This window comes from Propithecus coquereli, unplaced genomic scaffold (assembly GCF_000956105.1).
Source record: "Propithecus coquereli isolate 6110/MARCELLA unplaced genomic scaffold, Pcoq_1.0 Scaffold908, whole genome shotgun sequence".
In the NCBI taxonomy this organism is placed as follows: Eukaryota; Metazoa; Chordata; class Mammalia; order Primates; family Indriidae; genus Propithecus; species Propithecus coquereli.
In genome coordinates this window covers 290588-310908 of record NW_012155374.1, presented here as the reverse complement: position 1 = coordinate 310908, position 20321 = coordinate 290588, and the positions used below count along the sequence as shown (strand labels likewise).

Below are 20321 nucleotides of genomic sequence, written 5' to 3'. Positions count from 1 at the left end.
CCACGCTCACGCGGCCCCCGTGCCAAAGGCCAGACCGAGATACTCCCTGTCTTCCCTTAAGACATCCCTCTGGTCACCACCTTTTCTATAACACAGACACCTTTTACTTTCGCGGTCAGAAAAGCAAAAAGTTAAAAGGAACTGTCACTTAAGTCAACATTCACAAGCCTCACTGGCAGGTTTGTGACAAAGCCTTCCCCTGCCACGGACAGACGTGCTGGAACCTTCAGCTGGCAAAGCCACAGGATGGACATCTGCGTCCCAAGGGGAGCACGCGCCAGCCCCGGACGCGCAGGCCGCCTGCGTGGCACTCGCAGACCAGGCGGGTGGTCACTGCTCCTGCTCCGCTCGCCGGCTCCCTCCCTCCCCGGCCTGCTCACCCCGAGTCCCAGGAACCAGCTCCAAGCCTGGCAGGGGCTCGGCTGCCACCCAGGAAAAACATGTTGAGCGAACAAGGCGCCCCGAGGCCCTCCCCGGCTGGACGTTCTCCGAGACGTCACGTCTCTCCTGGCTGCCCCGAGTGCGACCTGAGCCGCGACCGGCCCCACCTGCAGCTGTTACCTGCAGCTTCCTGGCCATGGCCACCACCTCGTGGTCCGGAGGGTTGTACTTGTAACAGTTCGAGAACATTAACCGGATGTCGGCAGCGAAGCCCTGTGCGTCCGGGTACTCGCGGCTGTCCATCTTCCTCTGTAACACAGCGACAGGGTGCGTGAGCACAGCCCGCGCCCCAGCGCTCCGGCCAGACCCCGCCAGAACGACCTCGGGCTCCTCAGCCGTGCACCGCCAGCCAAGGGCGGCGCCCACTGCCCTCTGCACCTCAGACGCAGGAGCCCAAAGTGAGAGGACGAGAGGGTGACTTGGTGGCTGGGCAGGGAGAGGCTGGGACTCCAGGGACAGATTCCCGGGCTGGAAGAAAAAGGTACTCGACGAGGAATGAAACATTTAATTTTTTTCCTGTGAGGAATCCAGTAGCTGTGAACCAGCCTGCTTCTTACAGAAATGCCGCACTGTCCCGGGGACCCCAGCTGGCCTTAAGGGACACCATGCTGTGCTCAGCAGCGGCTCCTGACCCCCGCAGGGTGGAGTCTACAAGGGCGTGTGGGGCCACCATTGGGTCCCTGGGGCAAAACCCAGCACAGATCCCATCTGGCTTCGGCAAGCGGGGACTGAAGCCAGGCAGGCAGTGCCTCTAGGGTGGGGGGTCACACAGGCAGCCCCAGACCTGGGGGGCCCAGGCGGCTCCATCTCGAGTGGGCTGGCACACCCCACACATGGAGGACAACTCAAGGTAGCCGCTGAGAACGAGCCCACAGTGGGGACAAGTGGAGGACGCGTTGTCTATGAGGGAGTGAGCCCCCCATCCCAGGACAGCTTCAAGTAGAGCCCAATGGTCAGGGACCTCGAGGGGGGCACACAGACAAGGGCATGACACCCCAACCCTTCCCTGGAGCCCAGGGTTTTGCTGGACTCAGTGCAAATGAGACGACAGCCAGGCTTGACGGCAGGCGTCCTGCCTGGGCGGCAGCGACCCCAGCCCCAGGACGCTCCCCTGGGGGGCTGACAGAGAGTCCGGGGGCACCGGGACGGTTTCTGACGCTGGGAGAAAGTGTTATCTTCTGTCTCCATGTGTGCCAGGACAAAATTTCTCCAAAACCTCAATCCTTAAAATCTACACCATACCAAGGGCATTTCTCCTCCTACCGTGCGCTACTTCCTTAAAAACTGAGACCGCCTCACGCTCTTTTCCCCAAGGTCTGCCCACGAGGGGAGGCAGCCGCGGCCACGCGTCTGTGGCGGGGCCCGGCGGGGAGCGGGTGCCCTGCGTGTGCACCGTGCTCTCCCCCAAGCCATGACGATGACGGAGTCAGGAAACTCCGCACAGAACAAATCGTGACTTTAAAGTAAACTGACTTTCTGAAGCTCCTTTATTATGGTTTCAAGTGCAAATAAAACCCTTTGACTAAAATGCAATTAAGCTCACTCTTAATCTAGCTCGAAGCTGGAAACTCCAGGAATTCCTGTTTCTGTGTGGCGGTCAGACCTCAGGCTTCTGGCAGCTTCTGGGCTGCGCGGCTCCGGCCCTCAGCTTCCCACCCCAGGGTGGCGCAGTGGCACCGTGGCCTTGGACGGCCGGGTCTGTCCTGGCCCCCAAATCCCTGAACCCACAATCAACCCGGCGGGTGGGGGGGAGAAAAGGCTTTGACTGGGAGATTCTGCCTCAGGTTGGTGATACTGGAAAATGAGGCAGAGCGGCCGAGACCTGCCTCTGCCGAACCAGACCCCCAGGATGAAAATGTACAGGTGCCCTCTGCGTGGACGCACCTGCCCAGGGCCATGCAGCAGACGTGGTCACGGCCAGCTCAAGCCCACTCTCTGCTTGAACCAGACTTGCACTGACCTGGTGTGAAGCACACGAGAGCCCAGGCAGGGCCACTGCCCAGGAAGACCCTGGCATGGGGCCGGGTCTCTGGGTCTCAGCTCTGCCACCCCACTCAGGGCCTGCTTCTGGGGTAGAAGCCAGGCCCGTCCCTACCAGCCACCCCACCCTCATCTCTGCTGTATGGCGCCTACATGTGGGGCTGGAGGGAAGCAACGTACAGTCTTACAGCCTGTGCCAACCCCGGAGTGCGTCGCCTCTCGGGGCCTCCTTGCCTGGTGACGCAGAGGGGAGGTGGGAAGGAAATAAACGAAACCACCACGCTGGGTTCAGCTGGAACAAGCGACCACGAAGCTGCAGATCTGGTGACCAGCGGCTAGGGCGCGTGGCCAGCCCTGAGGGTGTGTCTGCCCAGCGGGTAGGCCCTGCTCCCTGGGTCGCCCCGACTCGGTGGGCACAGACCCGCAGGACGTCAGCAGAGCCGGCTCCGCCAAGCTCCGGGGCCACCCGGACGGGTCAGAGAGGGCCCGGCCAGCTCCCTGCCCGCGGCCCGCTGCCCGGCCACGTACTTTGACGGTGCTGAGGTCCATGGGGTGTTTGATGATGTCGTGGTAGTCGTGCAGCTCCAGGGCCTCGGCGTCCACCGGCTTGTAGAAGGGCCAGGCGTAGGCAGCGTGTTTTTTGGACAGCATCTCCCGGAGGATGCTGTCGCAGTACCGCAGGTGTTCCGACAGCTTGCCCTTCTTGCCCGCGTGCTGGGGCACCTCGCTGTCCTCCAGGTCCTTCTTGGGGGGCTTGATGGGGCGGCCCCCACTCTCCCGCCGGGCCACGACCTTGGCCTGCTTGGGGTCCGACAGAGGCGGGGGCGACTCGCTCCGGCTCGCGGTGATGGCGGACGTCGTGGGAGTGGTCGTGTCTGCTTTCCGCTTGACGCCCTTTTTCTGCAACAGGAGAGGAGCAGTGAGCACCCGGAGCCGGGACCCGCCCGTGGAAAGGGGCGTCGCCACAGCTGCGCTTGTGCAGCGCGACTCCCTGCCGGGCGCAGACCGGGTGACCCCATGCAAGGCCTCCTTCATCCTCCCAGCTGCCCCCGCAGCAGAGCACACAGGGCTCACAGGCCGTGGCACTGGCCCAAGGTCACACAGCTGGCAGTGGTGAGACGGGGACTCTGAGACCCGCCCTCGCCTGAGCATGGGGGTGGCACCTCTCTCCCTTGGCCGTGAGGGCTCGGCGGTCCTGGGTGGGCTCGCGCATCACACCCAGAACCACGGAGGTGCTGCATGCAACTCACCCGAAGCCTAACCAGCCCCCCAGGCCAGGACCCGGGACGCGGGGGCCGCAGAGACCCGGGGGACATTCCCTGCTCACAGCCCAGCGGGAATCCCGGGTGAGGGCCTCAGAGCTGGGGCTCCGAGGACAAACACAAGTTGCGCAGGATGGGGGAGGCAGGACAGCATTCCGGGGCAGGGGCAGCCCGCCAGGAGACATGAAGCAGGCACAGCAGGTTTGGGACCAAGGGACTCCGGGGACCACGAGTGAGTGGGCGAGTCTGGACTCTACCATGAAGGAACTGGGAGCCGCGGGGGCTATTCCAAGCAGGGGGAGGGGTGAGAGGACCCCCAGAGCCTTCCGTGGGAGTGTCCTGGGGGCAGAGCTGGGCACCAGGCAGATACGCACAGCGTGCGCCAAGTGAGGGAGGGCGTGTTTGATGTTCAGGCATCCCGTGGGTGTGCGGGGCTCTCTGGGAAGCCTGCAGGGCCCCAGGGCCAGGGCTCGCCCCATCCCTGAGACCAGCTCAGCCGGCTTTTCCTCATCTCAGCTCGGCAGGCAGAGGAGCCAGCAGGAGCCGCACACTCCCCGCCCACGGGGACCTGCTGTCTAGAGCCACTCACGGCCATAGCCCCAGCTGAGCCGCTGCCCTCAGGCTGCCAGGGACAGGCGCCGGCTACCCACAAACATTTAACAGGCACCCACGGGATGCCAAGCGCCAAGCGCGTGCCGCAGAGGGCAGGGGCGGGCTAGTCGGGCCGTGGCAAATGGGACATGCTCCACGAACAGCCCTGCGCTGCGGGAGGCGCTTGGCCAGGCACCGCCCGGAGGTGCAGGCGGTGGAGGCCACGGGGAGGGGAGCAGGGAGCGGCATTTTACCTTGGGCGAGCCATTTAACCCCTCTGGGCGCCCGCTTCCTCATCTGTAAGATGGGGGAAATACTGCCTGCCCCAGAGGGCCGCTGTGAGGATCAAATTGAAGAAGATAACACACGTGAGTGCCGGGCAGGGGCCCTGCCCACGCTGAGACCGGCAGGCCCCGCAGGGAGCGCCCGCTGTGAGAAGCCCCTAGCCAAGCGGGGAGCTGGCGCCTCGTGACGACGCACTGCCAGGGCACAGCTGGGCACCCCGCTCCCGAGTGAGCAGAAGGAAGGGGCCCCTCCCGCACTTGCTTCTCTCCCCACCTTCCCCATCTCGCCCGCCGGGCTGCAAAGGCCAGAGAAGGGGGGTTTGAGTCCAGCCCAGCCCTCACCAGCTGTGCGACCTTCAGCGCCCCACGCCAGGAACAGCGGCCTGACCTCCCCGGCGCAGGTGAGCCCCTCTGAATGGCTGGCGCTCCGAGAAGGGTGGCCGAGCTCGCTGCCTGTCCACTCCTGCCCCAAACTCAGGAACCCTGGCCAGCCTCGGACCCCAGCCAACCTTGGGTGCCTATCAGCCCCTGCGGCCTGGGGTGCTCACCTTGATGACGGGTGGCGTGGGAGGGACCACAGGGACGATGGGTGTCGTGGGTGGAGGTGGGGCGGCTGCTGGGGGGACGGGCACCGACGTGACATTTGCAGTGATGGTTGGAACAGGGGTGGCAGCAATGACGGGCGTCTGGGAGACGGTAGGGGGCACATTCTGAAAGGGGGTCGCCGGGGAGACAGAGGACACGGCCGCTACTTGCTGCGTACCTTCGAGACAAGGAAAGGGGGTTCAGCATGGTGGGCTCTGCTAGTATTTCCAGAAGCTTCCAGAAGCACACCCTGCAGCCAGAGCATACCAGGGGCCAGCTGGGATGGGCCAGACCCCTGGCCAGAAGAGTCCCGGGTCCTGAGACCCCTGGTCCTGCACCTTGGGGGTAGGGGCCAGTCCAGCGCATCTTGCCCAAGTGCTTGCTGCATGAATCAGAGGACCCTCTGGCCACAGACCAGAAGAGGAGAACGAGGGAACCAGGACAGGCCCCCTCACCTGGCAGTTAGGAGCCAGCCCTGGGGTCCGAGAAACTTGGGACTGAACTCGGATTCTATTAAACTCACTGAGTGACTGAGCACAGACCCTCCTTAACCACCTAGCTATTCCCAGATGCAGCACTGGACAGCCCGTGCACTGACACGCCTCTACCGCGGTTCCAGGACTCACAGTGCTGATCCCCGCCGCTGCGCTCCCCGATGGGGAGACGCTGGCATACCAGACCCGGGGCCACGGCAGGCCCCGGAGGAAGCAGAGACATAGGGGACAAAGGCCACAGGCTGCATGGAGAGGGAGCCTCAGGGCTGGGGCTGGAAAGGAAGCAGGACCCAGGAGGTAGAGAACAGGGACATGGGGTCTTCCCAGACCACAAGCTCCTCTCCAGAGCAGGTCCTCCTTAACTCAGGCCACCTGCCCAACACCACCCAAGGCCACACAGCCAAGATTGGCGCCGCCGGCTCAGCACGCCTGCCCGCCTGACGTGCGAGGGGCAGAGGCCCACACCCTCCAACCGGCGCCTGCCTTTACCTGCACTCTGGGTTCCTGCAGCCGGTTTCCGGCCTTTGCCCTTAGGAGCAGGGGGTAATAATTCAACTTCTTCCTGCGGCATCTGGGCCACTTTTTGCAGAAAAATTTTCTCTAAGGCTTGGGCCATTAGCACTATGTCATCTGTGGGCTGAAGACAGAGAGAGCCCGGTCACTGTCGGGAGGGGGCTGAGCACGCGCAAAAGGCGTAGCGGCCTGTGGCTCGAGAAGACACTTATTTAAAATTTGTTAAGAGATCCGGTGGAGCAGGAGGGGCCGCGTGCATCAATTGCCACGTGGAAAATCTTGAATGGCAGAAAAGCGTGAAAGATAAAACTCAACCTTCGTCCCGTCAGATGGAGAAAAAGAGCCTCAACAGCTCGGCGTGCCGATGCATCTCTGCTCTGTTCGCGTCACTGTCGCCAGAGCAAACCCCCCACAAGCCATGCAGCTTCCCCGACCCGTTCTTCTCCCTGAACACCGTTCCGCAGACGGCGGCCCTTGTCACGGGGCGTCTGCGTCATTTTGGGCGGATGCACGTGGAAACCGCAATTTACTCGGCCAATCTCCTACTGACGTGCGTGTAGGGGCTCTATCCTCCCACACCCCCAGACCCGCACTGCATTCCTTAGAACTGCGCAGGGTAGAACGTCTAGGTCTGCGGGTGAGGACGCGTCAGAGCGTTTGGCGTCCATCGTCCACCTCCGAAAGGCCGCTGCGGGCTCCACTCCCCGCAGCGGGATCTGGGCGGCTCATGGGCATCGTGGACCACGACCAGCGGACACCACGCCGAGGGAGTAATGGGCTCTGGGCTGACTGAGAGCTGGGCCAGGCGCTCAGCCCACCCGGCACTGGCCGAGACTGCCCGGGGACCCTGAGGTGCAGAGCCCGGGTCCGCACTGTGCGCGTCTTACCTTGTTATAAATGTAACAATTTGTAAACATGGTGTTGAAGTCCTGCATGCATTCGCTGGCACTCCAATAATAATTATTTTCTAATCTCTTCTTAATTGTCCCCATATCCATTGGGTTTTTAATTATTTTATGATAGTCCTAGGAAAGAGATTTTCAAAGGCATTACACGATTATTGTTACAATTCCCAAGACACAGCATGGTCTTCCCAAGTGAGCCGGGGACCGGAGCTGCCCAGAGGCAGTTTCTGGGCATCTGGCGGCAGGTGGGCTGCAGCCGGGGGGAAGCCCTTGGCCCGATGCAAACTCCTGCCCGACCTCTGTCCTGCTCCCGGCCCGTGTGAAGGGGAGAACTGTGGAGTGGGGACAGACCCTGGGCTGGTCTACATGCCAGAGATACGCGGATTCTGAACCTGCATGCAGGTGACCAGCCACCAAGCAGGGCCCACAACCAGGCCACCAAGTGCTGGCCAGGGCTTTCCCTGCAACACTTGGGGAAAGTGGGCCTTAAGGTACACCTGCGCCTGGCTTCGAGCAGGTGGGACAGACTGGCAAATGGGTCATTCTGCAGGACGGTGCACGACCACAGTCAGACTACAGCAGGACAGAATGAAGACTGGGGGCCTTCTGGCCCAGAGGCCCCACCACCGTCTGCCCCTGCCCTTGCCCTGGAGGCACACGGGGTCTCCCCATTTCTACCCTCCCACGCCCAAGTCGCCCCGTTAGCAGCTCCTGCCCACTGGGCACCACCCGGGCCAGGGCCAGGGGCAGCAGGCAGCAGCGGAGGACGGCGGGGGCCGCTCACCGGCAGGTTCAGCTTGATCGCATCCACGGGCTGGTAGAAGGGCCAGGCGAACTGGTGTTTCCAGAGCGTCTTCACCACCACGTTCTGCATGTACTGCAGCTGGTTGGTCTTGCGGCCGGGCTTGCTGGGGTTGGAGACCTCCGGGGGGGGCGGGTTCACAGGGCCCGGGGCCACCGGGATCCCCGCAGGGGCGACAGTCGTGGTGGTGGACATCCTCTGGCAGCTTGCTCACTTCCCGCCACGGCAACGGCTCAGAGAGGCCCCCCGTCTTCCACGCTCCCCGATGAGGCGCGACGTGCCATTTCTGGACCCGACCAGGCGACGCCTGCAGGGTTAGGGGAGAGAGTCTGTCACTTCTGGGCCCCCGCCACCCCAGTGGGCTCTCCGGGGCACCCATCCCGTTGCCTCCCACCACCCAGACGTGTAGCCGTCCAAAAAGCTGCCCAAATTGACGGTCACCTGGCTCGGGAGGACTCTCCAACCACTGCTCTCTCCACCCGGGAGGAAGAGGCGGGCGGAGGGGCGTAACTCAGGTACCTGCTCCCGGCTGGAGGCGAGTGTGCCAGGGGCTTGGTCACCCTCGGCTCCCTAGCCACCAACCACCGCTTGTGGGGGCCGACTGGCTTCCACTGGACCGTCCACTATTCTTGGCCGTGGCCACCGTGTGGAGAACAGTCCACGCCCAGAGAGCTACAACACGGACCTGACAGCCAGGGCAGCAGGGCCGGCAGCAGCCTGGGCGCTCACAGACCCTCACTCAGCGCCGGAGCCGGGGGCCGCGGGTGAGGTTCTGCCGTAACCAGGAGACGAGCCTGGGTTTGTGACGGTGGCACGGCTGTGACCCGGCCTGGCCTTGGCCAATCACGAGGGCAAGCGTGGCTCTGACCCTGCTGACCTACACCTCGCCCAGCCCCGGCCCGGCTTCCCTGGCCACGCGCAGCACTGGCGGGAGGGCACCACAGCCCCGAGTGTCACCAGAAGAGCTGGGACAGTCCAGAGTGCCCAGAGGGTCACTGCGCGGTAGAAGAATGCACAGGCCTCCCCCCAGCACCCAAACCCCGAGCTCTCTTCCGAGGAGGAAGCCGGATGGCGTGTGCACGCCACGCGGCCCCGTCTCTGCCTGGACAGGTGCGACACTCCGGCAGCCTTAACTCTGGGTGGCCAGGAGGTCCCCTCCATCCGAGTACTTTGCTACCATTTAGGTCATCCCGCGTACTTGTGGGACACTCAGACGGGCCAGGGCTGGGGGCTCCCCACGCAGCACAGGCAGCTGCAGCCGTGGGAACGAGCCACCTGCAGGTCTCGCGGGGCAGACGTGCGCGAACTGGTCAACGTGCCGCTGGGCACACTCCCACCAGCGACTGGCAAACACCCAAGCACAGGCTGTTAAGCGCTCACCAGCGTCTGCTCTCTGCACGCTGCTTTCTCATGCTCGCTCGAGCACTCTTGGACACCAGGCTCCCACCCGTGCCCAGCCATGGTCCTGGGGAGCCCACCTGGTGCCAGAGCCCTCGCTGGGAGGGCAGCGATGCCCACGCCTGCCCCTTCACCACCGGGCAGAAGCCCACGGGAGTCATCCAAGCGCCGCTCTTCCCACCGCCAGAGCCTGGCATCTTCCACCCTCACCACCACCCCTGCCGGTCTCCCTGCCCTGCCCTTCCCGGATGGGCGCAGCCCATGCGGCAGTGGTGTCCCGTGAAAGCAAAGCTGGACCAAGTCAGTCATCGCCTGGAACCCCCAGGGGTCTCCCTCTGACCCAGCGTGAGAGCCGACGGGGCCGAGGCCCAGACAGCGGGAGGCTCCTGCCCTCCCGAGGCCTCCAGGAATCCCCGGAATCCCCTTCCCTCGGGGACCCCGGCAGACAGGGCTGCAGAGCTGGAGCCAGGCCAGTGCCCAGGTCCCTGCCACTCACCAGCCACGCGCCGGCTACTCGGCCTGGTCCCCTCATTTCCCCACGCGGCTCTCTGAGGTTGCAGGAGGCACACACGGGGCGCTCAGGCCAACGCCAGACAGACACCAAGTACCACACAGCCCTGCTGTGACGGCAGTGGTTGGCTCCAACAGAAGGCCCCTGCTGGCCCCTGCCACCTCCTGGGGCCTAGGGGTTGCCTAGGGGTCGGCTCTCAGGATTCGGTCTGGGGGTGTCGGGGTGGATGCCCAGAACCTAACACTGCTGCTGCACAGGCCCTGGGAGTTAGGAAACGGGGCAGAGACTGAGCTGGGGGGCACCGTGGCATAGGGGAGGGGTCCCAGGCTGCAGGCCAGCCTCCCCATGCGTGAGGACAGGTGGTCACCATGCAACGCAGGCACCCGCTTACGCTGTGCTGGGACCCAAGGCCTGGTGCAGACCAGGCCCTCCAAGCCACCTTCTCCCAACCACTGTCCCCAAACCTGCGGCCGAGGAGGCAGCCAGCTGCACCACGAAGGCCGGAGTGCACGCCCTGCGCTGGGCGGGCAGCCTAGCTCAGCGATGGATGGAGCAGTACCCTGGGCTCGCCGGAACCAGCCCACCGATGCCCGGCCCGGAGCCCTCTTGGTGCTGCAGGGGAAACCCAGATGACGTGATGAAAGCTCCGAGTGCCCCATCAGGTGCCCACATGCTCCCCGGATACCAGGGGTCACTACAGGCCATGGTGGCCTGGGGGCACGTCCCACCTCCAGCTCCAACACCCAGTGAGATGCCACTGACCCCCACAAGACCTGTGGTGCTCAGAGGGGCCTGTGCAGAAGCCTGGCACACAGGGGCAGGTGGGTGCCCCACAAGCCTGGCGCTGTGCGTGGCGGTCCAGCCTCCCCTCCCCTGAGAACATAAATGCTGCCCTCAACGCCGCCATGGGAAGCACTCAGATCCCTGCAAAAACTTCAGGACGACCCACGGGTAGTGGTGAGCTGCCTGCGCTGCCCCCAAGAAGCCCTCCCCGAGAAGCGGAGCCACCAGGCAGCCTGGCACCAGCTTGGCGGGGGGAGGGAAGGGCATCCACACGCAAAGGGTTGGGGTCCGCTCGATCTCCTCCCACTAACGGGTGCTGGGACCCCCTTCCTGGGAAGGCCCCACCGGCAGGGAGGAGACCAGCAGGTGACAGTTGGGTGAGAGCTCACCGCGCCGTCCCATCTGGCCCAGAGCTGGTCCTGCCCCCAAAGTGTGGTGGGACAGGTGCGTCCTGAGCTGGTGAGAGCCACAGTGGAGCCTGGCTCCGCCTCTGCCCTCGACGTGCAGGTCCGAGACAGCAGAGGACGTCTGTGCAGGGGAGCCCCACGTGGACGCTGGCAAGGACGAGGGAGACCCGCCAACTGTGATAAAAAACCTCCCCGGGGGCGGCAGAAACGAGGGGGCAGGCCCCAGATTGGAAGGCAACAGAGGCTTCCAGGAAGAAATGACAACTGAAACATAGACTGCCAGCCGGCCACCGAAAACCAGTGACAAAGGCAGAGATCGATGTGGGGGTCCCAAACAGGATGAGGGTAGCGGCGCGGGACCCAACACCAGCCCCCGGAGCACCCTGCAGGTGGGTGGTCAGCTGGGGTCACAGGCCCTTCGCCTCACTGAAGACCTCGCGCGGCCCTCAGGACACCCACGAGGTCAGAAGGACCCCGCCCACCGTGCAGGTGACAAGGCTGAGGCCCTCTCCACATGTGCTCCCGGAGCCACCCTGTGCTCAGGCACGTAGAGCACTCGCGGTGTCCGGTGGGGCCCCGTCCCATCCTAGGCTCGAATGACAGGCGAGCACGGGGTGAGAGGACCCCAGGCTTCCTGCTTCCCCCACCAGCCAGCAAGGACACAGGGCCGCCAGCACCAGGGACCAGCCAGGAAGTGGCCGCTGGCCACTGCGCCCCTCCCAGACCCCGAGTCTAATGGAGTTTCAGAGAGTGCAGGTCACGGGTACAGCACACCAGCCAGGGGGCCCTGCAGAAAGACAGACCGCGAGGGTCGCCCGGAGGTCCTGCCACGCCGGGGCTCAGGCCTGACCCCTTTCTGTAAAATGAGGAGACAGGTGCTGCTGACAGGTGTCCCAGGTCCCCTGTGCCACGTTTCACACAAGGACATTTTAGGGGCTGGGGGGAAAGGAGGTGCCCCTCATCCCTAAGTCATCTGGGGGCTGCAGCAAAGGGATATGGACCCCGAGTCACCCAGGGGCACCATGTGGGCAAATCACATTTGGGAGTGAATCTGGCACATGGAAACCATCGGCATGCGTCTGCTCCAAACTAGCACGCCTTCCACTTCTCCCAGCTTCCGGAGAGAAAGACGGCATCACGTGCGCGGGTCTGAAGCCAAGGTGGGCGCTTGGGCCAGCTCGCTCGCGACGCCCGCTGGGGGATGAACGGAGGGTGCTGGCTTCAACACTGACCCAGCAATTTCAGAATCAGTGTTAACGCTGCGAGGGTGATAATTCTGAAGAACTCCTTGTCCTTCAGAGCTCTGTACTCAAAGTTCTACGAATGAGATACGTCTGGAGTTCGCTTCACGATAATGGAGGCTGGCGGCGAGCGGCGGGTGGGGGAGGCGGAGCACAGGCCGTGCGGCGCCCGCTCCTGCCCACAGGAGGAAGAGGCACACCCCTTCCGCGCCCCCCGGTGTCCTGTGCTGCCCACCCCCATCTTCACCTGCCAGGGACAGGGGCGAGAGGAGCCCAGGGAGAAGCCAGGACAGGGCTGGGGGACGGACTCAGGTGGAATGACGCACTGAGGGCAGGGGACGCCGCAGGGTGGGCAGTGGAGGGGAGTCTGGTCTCCTGGGGATAAACACCTGCTCCGTTGGCTCCACCCTGTCCACTCTGGGGCCCCCACCATCTGGGCGGTGCGGCCGCAGTCACCTCCCTCAGCACCCCCACCCCAGCACGGAAGGGGCTCACCGCGCAGTCCCGCAGCAGCCTGGAAAGCTCTCTGCGCAGACAACGCCCCTGGTGGGCAGCGGCATGAGACACGGAGAGCCTGCCCCGGGGAAGCTGGATGTGCCCCTGCCACTTGGCAGGTGCCCGCTCTGTGCTGAGCAGAGCACAGCGGGGCAGGGGCAGAGAGCCCTGTTTCAACCAGGGGAAAGAGGAGGCTCAGAGACAGCCCCTGCCCCCCGCCCCCTGCTCAGTCTCCTGCTCAGCTGCCCACAGAGCCCTGCGGGGCGCACAGGTGCCGCTGGCTGGGCTTGGCCATGCAAACCGGGGGGAAAGGCGGAGTGGAGAGGCAGCCTGCCTTTGACATAAGAGGATCCAAAACTGCCCAGAGCGGAAACTCTCAAACCACAACAGTCCTCAAACAGCCAGCGAAAACCCAGAGTTCAGCGGGTTCCGACGGGGCCTCACAAAAGACCTGGAACGTGGCAGGGGAGGGTTCTGAGTCGTCGGCCAGCAGGCCGGGCAACAGGTGGGCCCTGCCCTGCCAGGGCTGGCTGTGCCCGGCCCTGGGCATGCCTGGCTGCCTCCCACACGAATGGACAAAGGTGAGGTGGCCTGAATCCTGCCACCCTCCCACGTGCCGTGCAGCCTCGAAGCTGTGGGCAGCCCCCCTGCCCCTTCCCCAGACCCCTGGACTCTGCCTTCCCCTCCATGGGAGGCCGGCCCCCTTGGATCCTGCCCAGCCCAGAGCCTCTTCAGGGCCATGGACAAGCGGGCGGGTGTGGGGCCTGCCCAGTCGCCGCTATGGGAAACACCCCACAAAATCCACAGCAGCCTCAGAGGCCCCTCCTGCGGCCCACGGGGCACAAGCCAGTAGCTCAGCAACTCCTTCCTTCCCGTAGAAGGGAGCCAGGTGTTCCTGGGCACCCCACGGAGAGGGGCAGACGCTCACTCACCCAAGGATGGTGCGGGGCTGCCCCTGTGCTGAGCCCCGAGGCAGACCAGCCATGGGGCGGTGGGTGACTGTGGGGGCGTTTGCAGGCTGGCCTGGCCCCAGAGCAGGGAGCCCTTACCCAGGGTCCAGGGAAGGAGGAGTCCCGGCATTCAGCAAAAGACAGGGTGGGAGCACTGCAAGGAAAGGCCACTCTGGCCGCGCGGTGGGGGAGGCAGGACGCGGCCACACGGCGCTGCAGGGACTCATAGAGGGCTGGAGGCTGGAGGGCAGGGGACATTTGAGGATCCGAGGGGTCCCGAGGCACACCCAGGGAGAAGTAGGCCCATGGGGGCACCCTCACAGTGAGGGGGTGTCACAGGACCCTTAATGCAGGCCGCGTAGGGCAGCTGGAGGTAGGGAGAGTCAGGCAGAGAGTCCCTGGATCTCGGTGGGGGTGGGGGTGGGGGTGGGGCCCCGGCTGGCCTCGGCCTCCCCGCCGGCCCTGTGCAGGGCCACTGTCGGCACCTGCAGTAAGAGCGGCCTTCCAAACGCTGTCCCCTGGGGTAGGTGGGGGTCTCTGTAGCCCTGGGCCTCTCCTTATCCTGGGTCCCTGTATCCTGGGGGGTCCCTTCAGCCCTGGGCGGCACCCCCGCTATACTCAGTCCTGGCATGGCATCGGTGCGCGTCACATCAGCTCCATCTCCGGGGGGTGGGGAGGAGAGGCTCGGAGGTGAAGGGTCGCCCGGGCAAAGCCAGAGCCAGCGGAACATGGCTATCCTCCCACACCAGACTCACCCGTCACCCCCAGGCGCACTCAGAGCAATGCTGAGGGGGCTGCGGCAGTCAGCCGTGGCACAGGGAGCTGAGTGTCCTGAGAAGGGACCCGCCCGCCGCCCCCGGAGGCCAGTCTAAGCTGGGGCCGACCCAGCACCTGTCCCCAGGCAGCCAGAGGGGCCTCCTCAGCCCACACGGTGACCAGCAACCACTCTGGGGCCATCCTCCAAGACTCGGGAAACTGGATCCATGAGGGCAGGGCAGGCTTCGGTGACAGACGGAGCCAACTGCTTCCTTCGATGGAGCCAGGGGCGGAACTGGGGCTTGGGGGCCTCCAGCAGCCCAAGAGGAGCCCTGAGTCCCCGGCAGCAGGGGCGCCGCCCACTGGGTCCTGCCAGCAGCCTCCCCGCTGCTCTGAGGGAGTGTCTGGCCAGTGCCCCGAGAGCGCCGGGTCCAGCCACACCTGCTCTCCAGCAGCTGCCCGGCTCCACCCCAGGGCCCCACCGGGCAGGCCCAGTCCCACCCTGCGGGGCCTCTCCACGGACCCACGAGGCTGTCCTAAGGCAGCAGCTGCTGCCACAGCCTCTCCTCCAACGTCCCCTCAGCTCCGCACCCACCGGTGCCCGCGGGACCCCACGATCTCCTTGCTTTTCCCACGTTCTAATCCCAGGTTCTGCACAACCCACAGCCCCCAGGGGAAGCCGGACTCTTGGAAGGTTTCCTCTCTTGTAGGGATGTTGTCCCCCAATGGACCCAAGACACCCCACCACAGCTGGCACCCCAGCCTGTCCCCACCTGTCTCTCGACCCCCCAGGACAAGCAAGGAGAGATCACAGAAAGACACTCTGCTCCAGCGCCTCCTCTGAGGAGTGTCCCAACTGCCCACGGGACTGCTGGGGACACACACGCACCAGGACAGGACGAGCTCTGACCACGTGCACACCGCAGGGCACCCCTGACGCCCAGGCCACCCTGCTCTGATCCGCCCCTGCCTCCAGGGGGTGGGGGGTGGCAGGAGTGCCCTGACTCAGGCAGGGGACACTGCGGAGGGGCAGTCAGGGAGGAAGACACTTTGCCCTGGAGAGGGAAGGGGGCACCATTCACTGTGGGTGGCGGCCACACAGGGGATGCCCCGGGGTCGGCTGGCTGCACGGCTACATGGGCAAGGGCTCCATGAGCACTAAGGCTTGGCATGCCTGATGCTCCACTGAGCCTGGCACTTTCTAGAACCAAGCTGCAGTGGGGCTACTCAGCACCTGGTCTGCTCAACCACACGGGAGCCCCTCTTCTCTTGGCCGGCCTGGTGAGAACCAAACCCTCAGCACCAAACACCAGGCCCCTGCAGCTGAGGGCCTCGCATCCCAGAGGCCCAGCCCAGGCCAGGCTGGGACAGGACGTCGGTCCTGCATGGCCGGGCCTCGCCCCAGCAAGACCAGGGTCCCGCGTCGCAGACCCGATGCGTCCATCCACCGCGCACCTGCTCGCCAGCCCTGAAGACACCTTCTAATTCGCCCTCCCATCATGGCATGGCCACTTGTGTGATTTCGCTCATGTTCTCTCCCCATCCCCAACCACAGACACCCCAGCGTTGTAGGACCCCCGCAGGCCCAGCCAGACAGACCAGAGGCAGAGCTGAGGACACAGAGCACGGGGAGGGTGTGCGGCCTGTCTGAGTCCACAGCCCGCAGAGCCACCTCTCTGGAACCTGCCTCATCCCCGGGCCGGCCCCAGCGAGGGCCCCGTCAGCACTCCCAGGGCTCTGCCGGGCGGTGCACTCGGATGGCGGGCAGCTAGGGCTGGATGGCCGCACGGCTCAGCGAGGGCATCCTCTGAGCTGCTGCAGGCCACCTTTCTTCCTCCTGCCACGCATCACAAGGTTCCAGCGGGGCAGCGACCACCGTGATGGCAGCAGCTGTGGTTAACTTCTGACCAACTCTGTGGCACTTTGGGGGGCTGTAGCAAAGGGGGAGGAGGGGGCGTTCTCCAAACTGCATCTCTCCAACTCGAGGTTACAAGGGCCCTGAAGAGGCGGTAGACTGAGAACTGGCTCTCTTACGGAAGAGTCAAAAGCTGGCAGAGGACAGCCAGCAGCACGGACACAACAGAGCCGATAGGCTCTGGCCACACGCAGGGTCCCAGGTCTCCGCCCTGAGCTCCGTCAACAGTGGCCAGAAGACATTTAAACCATCAACTTACGAATGACCCGAAACGTGCCCCTTTCCCTATGAAAGACCCCCCAGCATCTTGGACGTTGGCCCACAGGTGCCAGAGCAGGGCAGCAGGGCCGGTGACCAACAAGCACGCTGGGCTGGGGGAGGGGCAAGGCTGGTCTCTGCAAAACCTGACCCAAACACACCAGGTGCTGTGCCGCCTCCAGACTTCGGCTCACACGAGGGGGCACGGCCTCCGCGGGGTGGGAAAGCACCAAGCAGACCAAGTTTCAAAACTTTCTCATGGAAAAGAACACTGCATTCTGCCGCAATCCACCCAAGTTACCCTTGAGGGTCACTGCTTCCACCCTGATGCCTGTGCGTGGGACCTGCATCCCCTCAGGTCAGTGACACCTTGACCAGTCCAGGAGGTGAGAGGACGGGCTGCTAACCTATCACTTTAACTGCTTCCGCAGCCAAGTGACCCACCTCCCCGCAGCCATGCATGGGAGCGGCCCCAGCACCCTGCGGGTCCACAGGGAATGTGGCTCTTTCCAAGGAGAGCGGGGCCACGGTGGTTAGACACAAGGGTGGGCAGGCCCAGCAAGGCGTCAGAGTCGGGACCACTGACTGCACTTAGGAGACCCGCCCCCATTCCCAGGGAAGGCTCTGCCACCGTGAACCAGGAAGTGGACGAGGCGGTCGCCTCCCGCCTGGGCGCAGGGCTCCCGCGGCCGGCACCTGGGCAGCCTGGAGGAAGAGGACGCAGGCAGCTGGCCCGGGTTTCACTGTTAACACCCGCACTTTCACTTTCTGTGGACGACTGCTTCTGAGTCTCGGGGAGGGAGTGGCACTTGCAGGTCCCCCGCGTTACTCAAAGCTCACTTCCGAAGCAGGCGTGAGCCGTTGTGGTAGGACAGTAATGACTTTCTAAAAACAAAACGAAAACCAAAACAGTGCTGTCTGCCCGGAGAAAGTTTTAAAATCCTTCCTCCCTGCAAGTCCCAGTGGCGGGGCTAGGATTGGAGTGGCCACGACAAGGAGCTCCTCGGACAGTCTCCCCAGAGGCCTGGTGCCCCTGGGGTTACCAGGAAGGTCAGAAACGCCCCCTCCCACTGCGGCCCCCACCGACCGTGACCACCAGCAACATCAGGCCTCAAGACGAAAAGGGCAAATACAGACCTTTATTTGCAAGTGACAGGCTGCATTCAGGGCTGCAGGGAAGGACCCCCCCCAGGGGGGGAGGTCCCTAATTCCTGAAGGGACCTTTCCTAGACCCCACTGGAAGCCAGTAAGAAACTACTTTCCCCAGAAAAACACCAGAAGCAACTTTGCATAGGTTTCAGAATCTCCCCAGGGCCACTCCATGGCCCCAGGTCAAGAATCTCCATCTTAAAGGAAAGATTAAGGGAGAAAGTCTACAAACAGCAGGGGAGAGAAAACCACTTTCTTCTTCGTCCTCACTGGCGGAGCGGGGGAGGACACTGAAGAGTCGGGACTCTGTCACTCGAATTTCCTCTTGCGTCCGGCCCGGATCCTCTGCCCACGGAGGCACAGTACCTCCCCATCCCCAGGAACTTTGCAGACAATAACCAAGTTTCGCGTAAGGGGGAGAAACGCCAGAAATGTGCACTTGGGAGCAGAACGCTTTCAACCGCAACTGCGGACCGCACGCATTCGAGGACGGGGTCCGACGGGGGGAACTCGCACCGTGGACTGCCAGGCCCGCCCGGGGGTCAAGCAGGCGCCCCAGGCCTCCATCCGGCCCTGCCCCCGTAAGAGCAACCGGTGGAGAGGAGAGGAGGACTCCCCCAAGCCCTAGCTTTATTCGCGGGGAGCTCACAGGGCCGTGTGCCGGTACGGGGTGTGCGTGTCCCCCGAAAGGACTGGTACCACGAAATCACGCCGGTGCCCACCCCGAGTGGGAAGGAGGGAAGCACCCATACGCCCCGCTCCAATTCGACCTCGCTCGGATTAGGCGCTTTTCAGGCTGATTGCAAAACGGGAACTGGGTCTCCCCCGGCCTGGCTGCAATAATCCGGCAACTCTACGGGGCTCAAAGTCGGCTCCGGGCCCCTAACTCTGGGAGAGGCCGCCCCCAGGCCACGCCGCCGCTCCTCAGGCAGCCGCGCACAGCTCAGGCCCGGCCCGGCCTTGCCCCCCGCCCAGCGCACGACGACCGTCCCCAGGCCGGGGTCCGGGACGAGGCGGGCCGGGCGGGCGCGGGGAAAGTGGCGCCCGAGCGCACGGCCGCGGCCCGGGGACGCCGCGCTCCTTCCCCGTCCACGTCCTCCCCAGTCCCCCCTTGAAAAGATGGCGGGCAGAGGAAAGGGGGAAAAAATCCCTCCCGCGAGGGAGGGCGCGCGGGGGCCGGGCTGGAGCGGGGCGCGCGGGCCGTGCCAACTCCGGGCTGCGCGCCCCGGCCGTGGCGACGCCCCCGAGCCCGGGACCGAGGCGGCCGGGAGGGAGCGGGCGGAGGGGCGCGGAGCCCGCGCCGTCGCCGCGACCCCGGGCGGCCACCGCGCTTTGTTGCATCGTGGCCGCGCACAAAGGCGGCGGCGGCGGCGGCCCGGGGCGCCAGACTCCCCAGGACGCGCTGGCGGCCTGTGCGGGGCGCTCGGGGCCGCGCTCTCCGGCTCGGTCCGGCCCGCCGCCGCCGCACCGCCCGCCGCCCCGCGCGCGCAAGGAAGCAAGAGAAAGGCGTACTTGGCCTCGGCGGCTCCGGCGGCCGTCCCCTCCCGGCCCGCGCGGCCGGCTCCTCTTTGGCTCGCCGGCCCCGGCAGCATAATAGACGCGCCGGAGCCGAGCAGGGCTCATGCGCTGCGCCGCGGCGCCTGGCGGGAGTCGTAGTCCGCGGCCGGGCCCGCGCCGGGGCCGCCCAGGGGAGGCGGACTACATGTCCCGGCCCCGCCGGCACCGCGCCCCGCCCCGCGCGGCCCCGCCCGTCCCTCCGACCCGGCCGCGAGCGGGCCGGGCCCGGGGGGCGCGCGGGGGCGGGGCTCGGCGCCCGCCCATCTCAACCTCGCGACGACACGGGGACCCCGGGAGGCCGCCCCGCGCCCGGGCCCGCGCGGCCCTCCCCTCTCTGCGCAGGCGACGCGCGCCTGGCGGCGAATTTCCTGGTGCCCCAGGGAAGCGTGGAAGAGGCAGGCGCGCAGCCAGCACCCCTGGCCTCCGCCTGGGCACCCCGGGGTCCGCAGGGGCCTCCCTCGAACCCCGGCCGCGCACAGGCTGGGCGGCGCGCACCTGCCGTGAGCCCGTGTTTGTAAACAAACCGCGCGCCTAATTAGGCTGGCGGGGGCGCGCGCGCGGGAGGTCGGGGGGCGGGGCGTCGGCGCGCGCTCATGGCGGCCCCGCCCGGGGAGGGGCCTCGCTCGGCCGCGCCCCCCACGCCCCATTTTTCCCTCCTCCAAGCCTGGCGCCCTGGGGAGGGAGCGCCCAAGTTCGCTGTCGGCGAGGGCTCCAAGTCCCCAGAGGAGGAGCAAGGGGTGTTCCCAGCTATGTCTGGAGACCTCGCCCCGAAGCCTCAGTTTCCCCCTCTGCCCAGTGAGAGACAGAAACGAGGTAACAGGTTCCCAGCCTGAGATTCCGGGACAGGGCCACGAAGGTGAAAACAAAGACCTCTGGCCCTTTCTCTGTGTTTTGAAAGGCTCGGCTCTCGAACACGTTTTGTCTCTTTTTGGGGGGGACAGTTGCTTAGGTTTACACATAGGTCAATTTTTATCCAGCTGTAACTTACGGTGGGTGCACGTTGTGTACGTTAGACCCCAATATAAATGTCAAAGCAAGTTTTTC

The 20321-nt window shown here is 65.1% G+C and overlaps 1 protein-coding gene across 1 annotated transcript in view; it reads right to left on the bottom strand.

Annotated features, from left to right (window-relative positions):
* BRD3 (bromodomain containing 3) overlaps positions 1-8058 on the bottom strand; it is an 18382-nt gene extending 10324 nt beyond the window's left edge. Inside the window, exons 1-6 of the mRNA XM_012664725.1 lie at positions 7840-8058; positions 7038-7175; positions 6127-6274; positions 5107-5321; positions 2950-3321; positions 562-690 (exon numbers count right to left, since the gene is read on the bottom strand). Of these exons, the coding sequence (XP_012520179.1) occupies positions 562-690; positions 2950-3321; positions 5107-5321; positions 6127-6274; positions 7038-7175; positions 7840-8052 (1215 nt within the window). The 5' untranslated portion in view covers positions 8053-8058. The remainder of the gene's footprint in view (positions 1-561; positions 691-2949; positions 3322-5106; positions 5322-6126; positions 6275-7037; positions 7176-7839) is intronic.
* Positions 8059-20321: the final 12263 nt, after the last annotated feature.